This window comes from Panulirus ornatus, chromosome 64 (genome assembly GCF_036320965.1).
Source record: "Panulirus ornatus isolate Po-2019 chromosome 64, ASM3632096v1, whole genome shotgun sequence".
Taxonomy (NCBI): Eukaryota; Metazoa; Arthropoda; class Malacostraca; order Decapoda; family Palinuridae; genus Panulirus; species Panulirus ornatus.
Genome location: NC_092287.1, coordinates 20,114,040 through 20,126,607, shown reverse-complemented (window position 1 = coordinate 20,126,607; position 12,568 = coordinate 20,114,040). Strand labels below are relative to the sequence as shown.

At 45.6% G+C, this 12,568-nt stretch overlaps 1 protein-coding gene across 1 annotated transcript; it reads right to left on the bottom strand.

Moving 5' to 3' along the window:
- Window positions 1-4,752: 4,752 nt before the first annotated feature.
- LOC139746158 (uncharacterized) lies at window positions 4,753-12,393 on the bottom strand. The gene is made up of 4 exons (XM_071657025.1): window positions 12,257-12,393; window positions 8,307-9,419; window positions 7,783-7,902; window positions 4,753-7,057 (listed from the first exon to the last, which is right to left on the bottom strand). Exons 2-4 carry the CDS (start codon window positions 8,356-8,358, stop codon window positions 6,885-6,887), a joined length of 345 nt encoding a protein of 114 aa, XP_071513126.1. The 5' UTR covers window positions 8,359-9,419; window positions 12,257-12,393; the 3' UTR covers window positions 4,753-6,884.
- Between the last annotated feature and the right edge of the window lie 175 nt (window positions 12,394-12,568).

The window sequence follows — 12,568 nt, the reverse complement described above, 5'->3', positions numbered from 1 at the left end:
GACCCACTGGCTATCTATTACCTTCCTAGTCTGTCCACTTGGGAACCACGTACTCTTCCTGTCTATTTCATCGGACATTTGCTTTCCAACTTCACATTGCGCGTGTGGGTAACTCATTACCTTCTAATCTGCGTCCAGTTTGGGACTGTACAAGATGATTTGGCAGTTATTCATGCAACAGTAGGGAGACCCAAGGATGTAGGTAGAGACCACAAATGAGTAGTGTGAGATTGCTATGTACGAGTTACCGGAGTTCTTTTGCTCCGTGGTGACCATAGCTGCTTGGCTAGGCTATGTGACCCCGAACCATTGTATACTGTCTGTGTTTTACGCCACCCTCTTCCTTTTAAGACGTGCGTAAAATTACGATACTTATGGAACTCATAGGAACGATAGAAAAAAAAAATATGCATGAATTCGGAAAGTATCTTTCAAACTTATTCGCTGTTTCCCACCTTGTGGATAGTAATAACAATTATCGAAAATTTTGGCATGCAAACTCCATATGTGTGATGCCTGAACGATATATCTGGAAAGTCTAAAGTTCAATTTCATTAGATTTCGCCAGACACATTCGCTATCATAGTACAACAGCTAAAAAGGAAAAATAATAATGTTTGCCATACGTGAGTATGAGCCATGCCAACGCTCGAGTTAGCTAACACTACATGAGATTATGACAGCTTATAATCCAGAAATTGCACGTCCCTCCGTACAAAATAAACATGAATCATTGTCCTTTTTTTACCTAGATATTTTTTCGAGGGAAATTTTCATGATAAATTGTTTATTCTGCATTAAATTGATTATGATTGAGTGTATATGTACATCAGAAAGTACAGATGTAATCATGGCCTCCATACATGTGTAACAGTAGTCTTGATATATGCACATAATGGTTCAGTAAACACATCTCTCATAACTTTATAAAGCCTAATTGTACATCTTAACAAAAGCAATAAAAAAAAAATGCCGTGGTAGAGGTGACAGTAAAGGTGGTGCTGTCAGTAATGGTGGTAGTGGTGGTGGTTGCTGGGTGGTAGAGGTAGTGGTGGCAGTAATGTGGTGCTGGTGTTGTGTTGGTGTCAGTAATGGTGGTAGTGGTGGTGGTTGTCAGGTGGTAGAGGTAGTGGTGGCAGTAATGTGGTGCTGGTGTTGTGTTGGTGTCAGTAATGGTGGTAGTGGTGGTGGTTGTCAGGTGGTAGAGGTAGTGGTGGCAGTAATGTGGTGCTGGTGTTGTGTTGGTGTCAGTAATGGTGGCAGTAGGGGTGGTTGTCGGGTGGTAGAGGTAGTGGTGGCAGTAATGTGGTGCTGGTGTTGTGTTGGTGTCAGTAATGGTGGTAGTGGTGGTGGTTGTCAGGTGGTAGAGGTAGTGGTGGCAGTAATGTGGTGCTGGTGCTGTGTTGGTGTCAGTAATGGTGGTAGTGATGGTGGTTGTCAGGTGGTAGAGGTAGTGGTGGCAGTAATGTGGTGCTGGTGTTGTGTTGGTGTCAGTAATGGTGGTAGTGGTGGTGGTTGTCAGGTGGTAGAGGCAGTAATGGTGGTGGTGCTGGTGCTGTGTTGGTGTCAGTAATGGTGGTAGTGGTGGTGGTTGTCAGGTGGTAGAGGTAGTGGTGGCAGTAATGTGGTGCTGGTGTTGTGTTGGTGTCAGTAATGGTGGTAGTGGTGGTGGTTGTCAGGTGGTAGAGGTAGTGGTGGCAGTAATGTGGTGCTGGTGTTGTGTTGGTCAGTAATGGTGGTAGTGATGGTGGTTGTCAGGTGGTAGAGGTAGTGGTGGCAGTAATGTGGTGCTGGTGCTGTGTTGGTGTCAGTAATGGTGGTAGTGATGGTGGTTGTCAGGTGGTAGAGGTAGTGGTGGCAGTAATGGTGGTGGTGCTGTGTTGGTGTCAGTAATGGTGGTAGTGATGGTGGTTGTCAGGTGGTAGAGGTAGTGGTGGCAGTAATGGTGGTGGTGCTGTGGTGCTGTCTGTAATGGTGGTAGTGGTGGTGGTTGTCAGGTGGTAGAGGTAGTGGTGGCAGTAATGGTGGTGGTGCTGTGTTGGTGTCAGTAATGGTGGTAGTGGTAGTGGTTGTCGGGTGGTAGAGGTAGTGGTGGCAGTAATGTGGTGCTGGTGCTGTGTTGGTGTCAGTAATGGTGGTAGTGATGGTGGTTGTCAGGTGGTAGAGGTAGTGGTGGCAGTAATGGTGGTGGTGCTGTGTTGGTGTCAGTAATGGTGGTAGTGATGGTGGTTGTCGGGTGGTAGAGGTAGTGGTGGCAGTAATGTGGTGCTGGTGTTGTGTTGGTGTCAGTAATGGTGGCAGTAGGGGTGGTTGTCGGGTGGTAGAGGTAGTGGTGGCAGTAATGTGGTGCTGGTGCTGTGTTGGTGTCAGTAATGGTTGGTAGTGACTGTGGTCATGTTGATGATGATGGTGATAATGGTGGCGTTGGTGTGGTGGTGTTAATGGTGGCGTTAGTGGTGGTGATATAACTATTAGGGGTAGTGGTTGTGGTAGTGGCTGGTGATATCTGCAGTGGTGGTGGCGATGGTGGTAGTGTGTTGGTGGTAGAATTAGGCATTGTGTGGTGGTGTGAAAATATGGTGTTGGAGGTGGTGGTCGTGGTGATGTGTGCTCGTGATGGTGGAGTATGTGATGGTGAGGTGGTGGTGATGGCAGTAATAGTGGTGGCTGGGGTTTGTGTGATGGTAATTGTGGTGGTGGTGGTGGTGGTTGGCGCCACACTTGACTGGGGGGAAGGGTCGCCACGGACACCAGCTCAATCAATATCCCTGTTAGGTACACAGACGACAGCCCACTTTGACACTAACACGCACGGGCAGGGGAGAAAGAACACTTCCCACGTATTCCCTGCGTGTCGTAGAAGGCGACTAAAAAGGGAGGGAGCGGGGGGGCTGGAAATACTCCCCTCCAGTTTTACTTTTCCAGAAGAAGGAACAGAGAAGGGCGCCAAGTGAGGATTTTTATCTAAGGCTCAGTCCTCTGTTCTTAACGCTACCTCGCTAACGCGGGAAATGGTTGATATATATATATATATATATATATATATATATATATATATATATATATATATATATATATATATATATATACACCCTAGCCTGAGTCAGGTACCCATTTCATCGACCATCCGATGAACAGCTGGGTTGAGTGTGGACCGATCGCTGTAACTAGGATTCGAACCTATGCACTCGACCCTGGACAGTCCCTGAATGCGTCACTTCCAGGAACGCTAACCGCTACACTATGGCTTATTGAAATCAGTCAACCATTCCGCTAAATGTATGCAGTTCATAATCTACAACAATGGACGAGGGGAAAATCATAATGATAACTTGTTAATCAGTCACAAAAGAGCTTGGAATCAAGGAGGGGCTGGATGCTTTTACGCTCAGGAGAAGCACGTGAGTGAGGTATATCCACACAGTACAGGAAGTTTTACTGAGCATATCTTAAGGTTCGGTACATTATACATTTAATGGTGATGAGTTAGACATCAAGTGATGTATAGGTACATAATGTTGGAGTAGAATTAATATTGTGTTGACATACATTATTCGTTCAGCGGGGGACATTAAGCGATGTATATGATCGCGTTTGTTGACATACACATAACCGTAGGAAAACTAAGCTATTTATTTGCTTCGTTGTGCACTAGTGCCTGAATTGTTTATGACAGTCACAATAGCAGGTATAGGACTATTTCTTGTGTCTGTGTACGAGCACTGGTTGGTACAAGGCGATCATGGTTAGGGAAGTGGGTCAGTCTTGGTGACCGTACTGTCTGTCAGTGTGATGGTGTTTACGCTAGACGTACGATCGCACCTTCTCCTCCTCAACGAGATTTTTACCGAGTCGCTGGTTTTCACCACGTCACTGGTCATAGTTACGACGGAGTATTCGCCACTGTTTTGGTGTTTCCAGTGAAACGACCACATCTCTGATAGTTCAGGTCGACAGCTGACCAATGGTGGCCAGAGAGCGTTACTGATACACGCCCATTCCAATCGAGGGTTGGACGAGGCGTGTGTGTGATTCTTGGTGTATGTCTGTGTATATGTACGCCTATGATACCTCGCGAATGCGTTTGTCTGGAGTGCGTGTGTGTCTGTGTGCTTGTATGTGCCTTCAGGCCAATTTGGTGTTTGTATGTGTTCATTGCAATGTGTCCAAGGACGTTACTCTACAACCCAAGACATCACAACACATGCTTAGTAAACAATAATCTATCAGGCAACTTAAGAGACGCATCCGTGGCTTCAAGTTGTCCATACTTAAGAGACGAATCAGTGACTTTTAAGTTGTTCAAGTTTTCCCTCAACTGTTTCGCTTTGTAACTTTGAAAAGAAAAAAAAAAAACTTCGGGTAGTATCATGATTCTACTGATTGAAAAGTAAAATATTTTGGCAAAGACACACGAATGATTAGCATTCTTTTCTCATGCCCCTTCACAGAACAGTTCCCCTGACCTCTTTGTGTCTGAGACCAAGAACGAAATTCACAGATCTTCGTCCCACATACGTTTGCCTCATACTTAAGAGAGAAATCAGTTAAACTTTTTTTCTCTTAACGCCTATCGTATTCGGAGTCAAGTACTACATGATGCATTTCATTGTTAATTTATTGATTTTTTTTTTTTTCTCTCCATTCGGTCAGAAGCTGGTTATATACAACACCATTTTCGTAGAAGTTGCCTCCCTGAGTCTGGTTTTGTCATTCTTCCTGTAATTCGTATATTCAGTGTGGCACACTGTCGTCGGGCAGGAATGCTCGCTATATCATCTATTTCCAAGAATTATGATCTTTGATACTACTATTGACTTGTATCTTTCTTATGAACCAATATCAAACTCCTTATATAACGCTAAAAATAACTTGCATAACGTTTTGAACTTTTAAGTAACACTCTACGACCCTTGAGGTACACGACGGTACACGACGGTACACGACCCTTGAGGACGACGGTACATGACCCTTGAATATGATGGCAGAATCTTGAACCTGAACCATATGGGTCAGGCCACAGTGGAGGGTGAGCTACAGTGTACCTAAATTAAGAGATCTGAGTTACGATGACACTTTGAAGTTTCTTGATTAGATGGACGACATCTACGGTGAACAGTTGTTCTTCATGAGACAGAGAGGTAGAGTATCCAGAGGCCACACTACACGGAGCTGGTTGGAAAGGACGTAAAGGAGTATAGGTCTGCTGCTGGATAGTTGGAACAGACTGGGAAGAAAAGAAGGGGACACAGTGAGGTCAGCAGTATAGAGTTTGTAAAAAGCTAATTAATGGTTTAGAAAGTTCAATAGATAATGGATTCTCGGGATCAGATCTTCCTTTTACCAGTAATGTACAAAGAGGTAGTTGCACTGCGGGTATTGCTCACACACACACACACACACACACACTAGCAAGTTACAAAACTTGCATAATTCATAAGGGTTGCCTCAGATGTTGTGAATGAAAAAGAATCGTATATTAGGAAATCTTATCGTTCCAGACTGTGGAATTAGTAGAGTTATTATCGTTGAACATGTTATTCCCACTTCTACCGCTCTATAGTCTGGTAATATGGATGATCAAAGTAATGTTCCAGTGGCTTACTTACGTACCACTAGCGAAGAAACAGTTGTGGACAGATGTCCTTTCTGATTCGTTCATGATTAGTCCTGCCCTCTTACTTATAGCCTAAGTGAAGCTTTTAGCTTGTTACACCACAAGGGGTATGTTTAGTTTCGAGGCTTCTTTTTAGAGGTCTCGTGCAATGGTTTATAGTGTTCGCAAGGCCAGGCCTGAAGCACCAGTTTGTTTCACGGTTCCCGAAGGTGCACCGTAACACTGAGCAAGGATCTCTCATCCTCCACCAGAGGAACCTGTCCAGCAGGTCGTTTTACTTCCTCTTGCCTACAGGTTGTAACAGTAACAACAGTAGAGATAGGCACTAGTGGGACGCACGCTTGATCGAAGCTGTACTGATCCCCCTGTGTCGATAAGGAGATACAGAGGATTCGGAACAGTTTCGATTCTCGACCCCACATTAGGACTGTCTGATCCTCTTCGTGTGTCAGTAAATCTTTGTCTGCGAGTGATAAAACTTTTCCCCGTGACCAAGAATATTAGTTCTGAGCGATTGGTGTTGTGCGAAAGCGAGTACCACAGTGTCAGCAACCGCTGAGAGAGGAAGTTCCAAGTGCAATATACGTATATCACGAGAAATTCGTTCGACATGAAGGGAATTTTGGATTACATTCAGACCTACCGGCTGCTGGGTATGTTTTAATTTCATTCATCGTAAGTATGATAGCTGATAGATATGTTTTCAGTGCAATTGTTTTGTAAGTAGGACATGCATGAGTTGTGTCGTTCTGTGATATGGTTTTGCACTAAGTGTACGAAAGGTACATCTACTTAATCATAGTTTACACTAAGTATTTGTGACAGGATAACTGAGGCACCGAAACTCTTACCTACTCCGAGTGGTGCCAAAGGATCTGACCCTCTAATCGTCGGTCCCTCACCAGCTGGTGCAGGATGGTAAATTCCCTCCCCTTTCTTAAAACATATCCAGGTGAACATCATCAAGTGGTGTTGGATGATAAGCTTAGCCTCCTCAGAATTCCTAGTTTGTGTTTGTTTGTGTGGACATCAAGTGGTGTTGGATGATAAGTTTAGCCTCCTCAGAATGCCTGGTTTACGTTTGCTGGTGTTCGAGGTGAGACTCTTAGGTCTTGAGTCCACATTAGCTGGTGCAGTTTGAGGGGTTAAAGTCCTCTCCCATAGAAATCAGGTCGTGGTGTACATCATCAAGATGTTTTGGAACGTGAAGCTCTTCATTCTTCTGCCCACATTAGCTGGCGCTGAGCATAGTTCTGATATCCTTGGTCTACATCAACTGTTGAAGGAGGACAGCCAGAGCCAGGAGAGGCAGGCTGAGGTCCAAGGAACCATCTGAATTACAGCCATCTACGTTACAGTAGCAGGTGATATCTCGGTCGTCGTTTTCTGTGCAGTCTGCGTGCACCTGGAAAGGGTTGCAGTCACGGGCGATGATTAACCCTGTTGGAGGAAAAGGGATTATGTTAATGATCGAGACTATCACCTCAAAAGCTGGATGGCAACGACTCTTCCTCTCGTAATTCCTAAAAGAATTCATTCTAGGTTTTAATTCCAGGACGGAAGACGCTGTTTGATTCTTACAATCTTATTTACTACAACACCTATCCCACAACCCCCTTCCTCCTACATGATCCCTCTACACCATAATCTCTCTCTCTCTCTCTCTCTCTCTCTCTCTCTCTCTCTCTCTCTCTCTCTCTCTCTCTCTCTCTCTCTCTCTCTCTCTCTCTCCCCACCTTATCACCTCCACTACCTTAGCTCAACCATAATCCAACTGTTCTATTAACCATTTTTACTCTCTCTATCCGGTGTATCTACCTTCTCGTTATCATCGTGATAGGGGAAGACCCTACATAAAGGGAATCGAATAGTGTTATAACCTCTACCGTAGATATGAATGATATGTTGCATTTTACACTACTCTTTTGAAGGCTGTGACGAACCTAATGAGGGTATGATTTGTTGACACTAAGGTGGGTGAGGGCGTGTATGGTCGGTTAAACACCAGAGAGAAATAAACGTTGAGCTCGGTACACGAGAGAGAGAGAGAGAGAGAGAGAGAGAGAGAGAGAGAGAGAGAGAGAGAGAGAGAGAGAGAGAGAGAGAGAGCGTTCACCGCGGCAAATCCAGCGCGTCCAAGGCCCATAACACCAGGTCTCACGTACCTTTAGGTTCCTTCTTGATGTAGCAGGACCCGCCACACGTCATCTTGGCCATCCCCTCCAGCTGGAGCTGCCCGCAGGTGTCCTCTCCGCCACTACACTTGTAGCACTCCACCGCTGCTCCTGCCGGCGAGGGGTGAGTGTAGTACAGTCGTACACGCCAAGGTTTTAAGGGTTGCGGATGAAGGCGCCACACAGCTCAGCGCTTTAGGGAAACACAGCCTTTCCTTTCAGAGGGTTGGAGGTGGTTAGTACAGCTCTCATTGGGGGGATAGAGGACAGGTTTACTTAGGCTACAGCTCTCTGGGGGTTACAGAGGGTTAGCACAGAGACAAGGGTTATGATTCTCTGGGGATGGGGGCGCGGCCTGGTTAATGCTGAAGGGCAGTGAGAGATGGGCTCACTGGATGGGGAAGAGGTATAGGCTGATTAAGGACGTGGCACAGAAGATGGGGCGATGGCAAGGGGAAATGGGATGATGGGGCAAGGGAGGAGGTGGGAGGAAGTTGGGGGGGACAGGTACTCACCCTCCTTCGTAAAGCTCCCCAGAAGCAAGATCGTTACTGCCACCGCCCGCATGATGGCTTCGTTGGCTGGCTGCCTGGCCGGATGGATGGGTGAGTGTGTAGATGATTGGCTGGCTGGATAGATGAATGTGCTGGTTTGATAGGTGATTGGCTAGCTGGCTTGCTGGCTGGATAGATGATTGGCTAGCTGGCTTGCTGGCTGGATGGATGATTGGCTAGCTGGCTTGCTGGCTGGATAGATGATTGACTAGCTGGCTTACTGGCTGGATAGATGATTGGCTAGCTGGCTTGCTGGCTGGATAGATGATTGACTAGCTGGCTTGCTGGCTGGATAGATGATTGACTAGCTGGCTTGCTGGCTGGATAGATGATTGGCTAGCTGGCTTGCTGGCTGGATAGATGATTGACTAGCTGGCTTACTGGCTGGATAGATGATTGGCTAGCTGGCTTGCTGGCTGGATAGATGATTGGCTAGCTGGCTTACTGGCTGGATAGATGATTGGCTAGCTGGCTTGCTGGCTGGATAAATGAATGGCTGGTTTGATAGATGATTGGCTGGCTGGATAGATGAATGGCTGGTTTGATAGATGATTGGCTGGCTGGATAGATGAATGGCTGGTTCAGTAGATGACTGGCTAGCTGGCTGGCTGGTCGGTTGCTTAGCAGGTTAACTGGGTAGAGAATTGGTGGGCGGGTTGGTTATCTGGCCTTCTAAGGAGTTGACAGGCCGCCTCAGTGGTTAGCTGGCGAACTGGATGGCTGGCTAGTTAGCTGGCTGGCTAGTTAGCTGGGTGGCTAAGTAGATAGCTGACTGGCTAACTGGATGAGTGGGTGGACAGCTGACCGGTTAGCTAGCTGGGTGGCTAAATAGATAGCTAGCTGGCTAGTTAGCTGGGTGGCTGGTTAGGTAGCTGGCTGGCTAGCTAGCTGGATGGCTGGATAGATAGCTGGCTGGCTAGTTAGCTGGGTGGCTGGTTAGATAGCTGGCTGGCTAGTTATCTGGGTGGCTGGTTAGATAGTTGGCTGGCTAGTTAGCTGGGTGGCTGCATAGATAGCTGGGTGGCTAGTTATCTGGCTGGCTTGTCAAGTAGCTGGCTAGTGGCTGGTTAGTTTCTGGAAGACAGACACAGTGGGTATATTATCATGAAAATCATAAAGAAGTAAGTATAGTATTGTGATTGTAGTATGCTACATAAAACATGCACAGAAATAATAAGAACAACAACAATAACACACACACACACACACACACACACACACACACACACACACACACTCATATATATACATATATATATATATACACCGGGGTCGGCGTGCTATCAGTGGATTGAACCAGGGCATGTGAAGCGTCTGGGGTTGTGGAAAGGGTGCTGTGGTTTCGGTGGTTTGAAATGTACAGGTATGTATATGTGCATGTGTGAGCGTTTATGTATATACATGTGTATGTGGGTGGGTTGGGCCATTCTTTCGTCTGTTTCCTTGCGCTGCCTCGCTAATACGGGAGACAGCGACTATGTATGATAATAATAATAATAATAATAATAATAATAATAATAATAATAATAATGATAATAATAATAATAATAATGATATATATATATATATATATATATATATATATATATATATATATATATATATATATATATATATATATATATATATATATATATAGATAGATAGATAGATAGATAGATAGATAGATGGACAGGTATATATATATATATATATATATATATATATATATATATATATATATATATATATATATATATATATATATATATATATATCTTTTCTTTCAAACTATTCGCCATTTCCCGCATTAGCGAGGTAGCGTTAAGAACAGAGGAGTGGGCCTTTGAGGGAATACCCTCACCTGGCCCAATTCTCTGTTCCTTCTTTTGGAAAATTAAAAAAAAACAAGAGGGGAGGATTTCCATATATATATTTTCATATGTATGTTCGCCCTATCCCTCGTTAGCGAGGTAGCGTTAAGAACAGAGGAGTGAGCCTCAGAGGGTATATCCTCACTTGGCCCACCTCTCCGTCCCTTCTTTTGGAAAATTATATTGGAAGCAAAAGAATCACATATCCTTTACAAACGATTCATCTGCTCCACTTTACATTACGGTTCACCTGCGTCATCTTTTACTCTCTCGAAAGCAAAATATAAACAAAGCTGCTGAACACACAAGACAGTGCACCCAGGACACTCACTGGCTGCCTAGCACCCAGGACACTCACTGGCTGCCTAGCACTCAAAACAATCACTGGCTTCCTAGCATTCAAAACAATCACTGGCTGCCTAGCACCGAGGACAATCACTGGCTGCCTAGCACTCAAAACAATCACTGGCTTCCTAGCACTCAAAACAATCACTGGCTGCCTAGCACTCAAAACAATCACTGGCTGCCTAGCACTCAAAACAATCACTGGCTTCCTAGCACTCAAAACAATCACTGGCTGCCTAGCACTCAAAACAATCACTGGCTGCCTAACACCGAGGACAATCACTGGCTGCCTAGCACTCAAAACAATCACTGGCTGCCTAGCATTCAAAACAATCATTGGTTGCTTAGCAACCACAAACGCGCATAGTACAATCCCAACTCAACATGCTCAGCACTCACTTCTAAGCCACAGAACTTGACTATTTCTACCCAAACCACTGTATATCAGTAATCACCAACCCCAACTGCAGAAGTAAAGAGCTTGTCCTTCCCTCACATTTCAGCAACCTTTGTTCACAGGTCCCCCGCAGCCCCAAGCAAGTATACCACTGACAAAACATATACTGCGTCTCGTAGAAGGCGATTAAAAGGGGAGGGAGGGAGGGAGGGGCTGGAAATCCTCCCCTCCCGTTTTACTTTTTCCAAAGAAGGAAAAAGAGAAGGGGGCCAAGTGAGGATATTCCCTCGAAGGCTCAGTCCTCTGTTCTTTACTTCAGACGCTTCACATTCCCTGGGTCAATCCGCTGATAGCACGTGTGTGTGTGTGTGTGTGTGTGTGTGTGTGTGTGTGTGTGTATACACACACACACAAGCATCGGGGAATGAACAGACAGGAGCGCCATTCTATGGTTTAGATTTCCTTTCTCTCATATTGGTTATTGCTCTCTTCGTTTCTTTAATGTCATCTTCTGTTGGAGAGCAAGATACACATTGTTTCACTGCACCCATAGTGCAGTGCTCTAATACTTCTTCCCACCAGCTTTCTTTAATCTTCATTCCACCGTGCTGTACCTCAGTACTTCTCTTTCCACAACCTGTGCATTTCGTACCGCGCACCTCCCAGGCCGTCTCCTCTCCTAAACCAGCATCAGATTGCCTTCACATCACTTCAGCCTCACCCTGAACTATATCGGATCTTTCCCGCCTTTACATCAAGATATTACCCATGAGATACGTAACTATGATACACTTTCCTTGATGCGCTAGGGGAGAGTCGGGGGGGTTAGAAAAGACGGAGATAGAAGACTTGATAGAACTATTCTTACGTGGAGGAGATGGGCAGAGAGAACACACAATACCCAGATGAGAGTTGCTGCCACTCAACTGCCGGAACGGACATTGCCTGGGAAAGAAACACTGGCAGAACACAGACTACGTGGAAAGGAAGTGCTAGGGAACTCACAGTGCCTTGGGAAGGGAAGAGCTGACAGAAAGCACTGCACCCAGGGTAGGTACAACCTCTGACAAAACGACCAGCACTTTGGGAGAGAAGTATTGTCAGAACGCACAGCACCTGGGAGACCAGCGCTGACAGAAAGCAGAATTCTGGGAGGGAAGTACTGCCAGAATGCACAAGAAATGGAAGAGAAGCGCTGATGGAACACATGACACTAGTTGGAAGAAAAGCGTTGACAGAACACACGATACTAGGGAAAGAAACGCTAGCAGAACCCACTGGATATGACTTAGAAATACAGATAAATGGCACAGTACCTGGGAGAGAAGAATGGGACAGAACGCAAAGAACACAACACACACACACACACTATGTGGGAGGGAGCGTGTGTGTGTGTGTGTTTGTCGCCAGTAAGCGTCCAGTCTCCTGGTTGCACCACCAGCAAACACTGGCCGCTCCCTCCATACCTCCACTGCCTCCGTCTCCTACAGCAACCCACTGTAGCCCCAAAGCGCATCTAACCCCCCACCCCAACCCCACGGCACAAGGAGTTTTACTTCACCAGCCCTCATTATGTCCCACCTTGTGACCTGGATACGGTAGGTGGAAATCAAGAAGTGTTACTGATG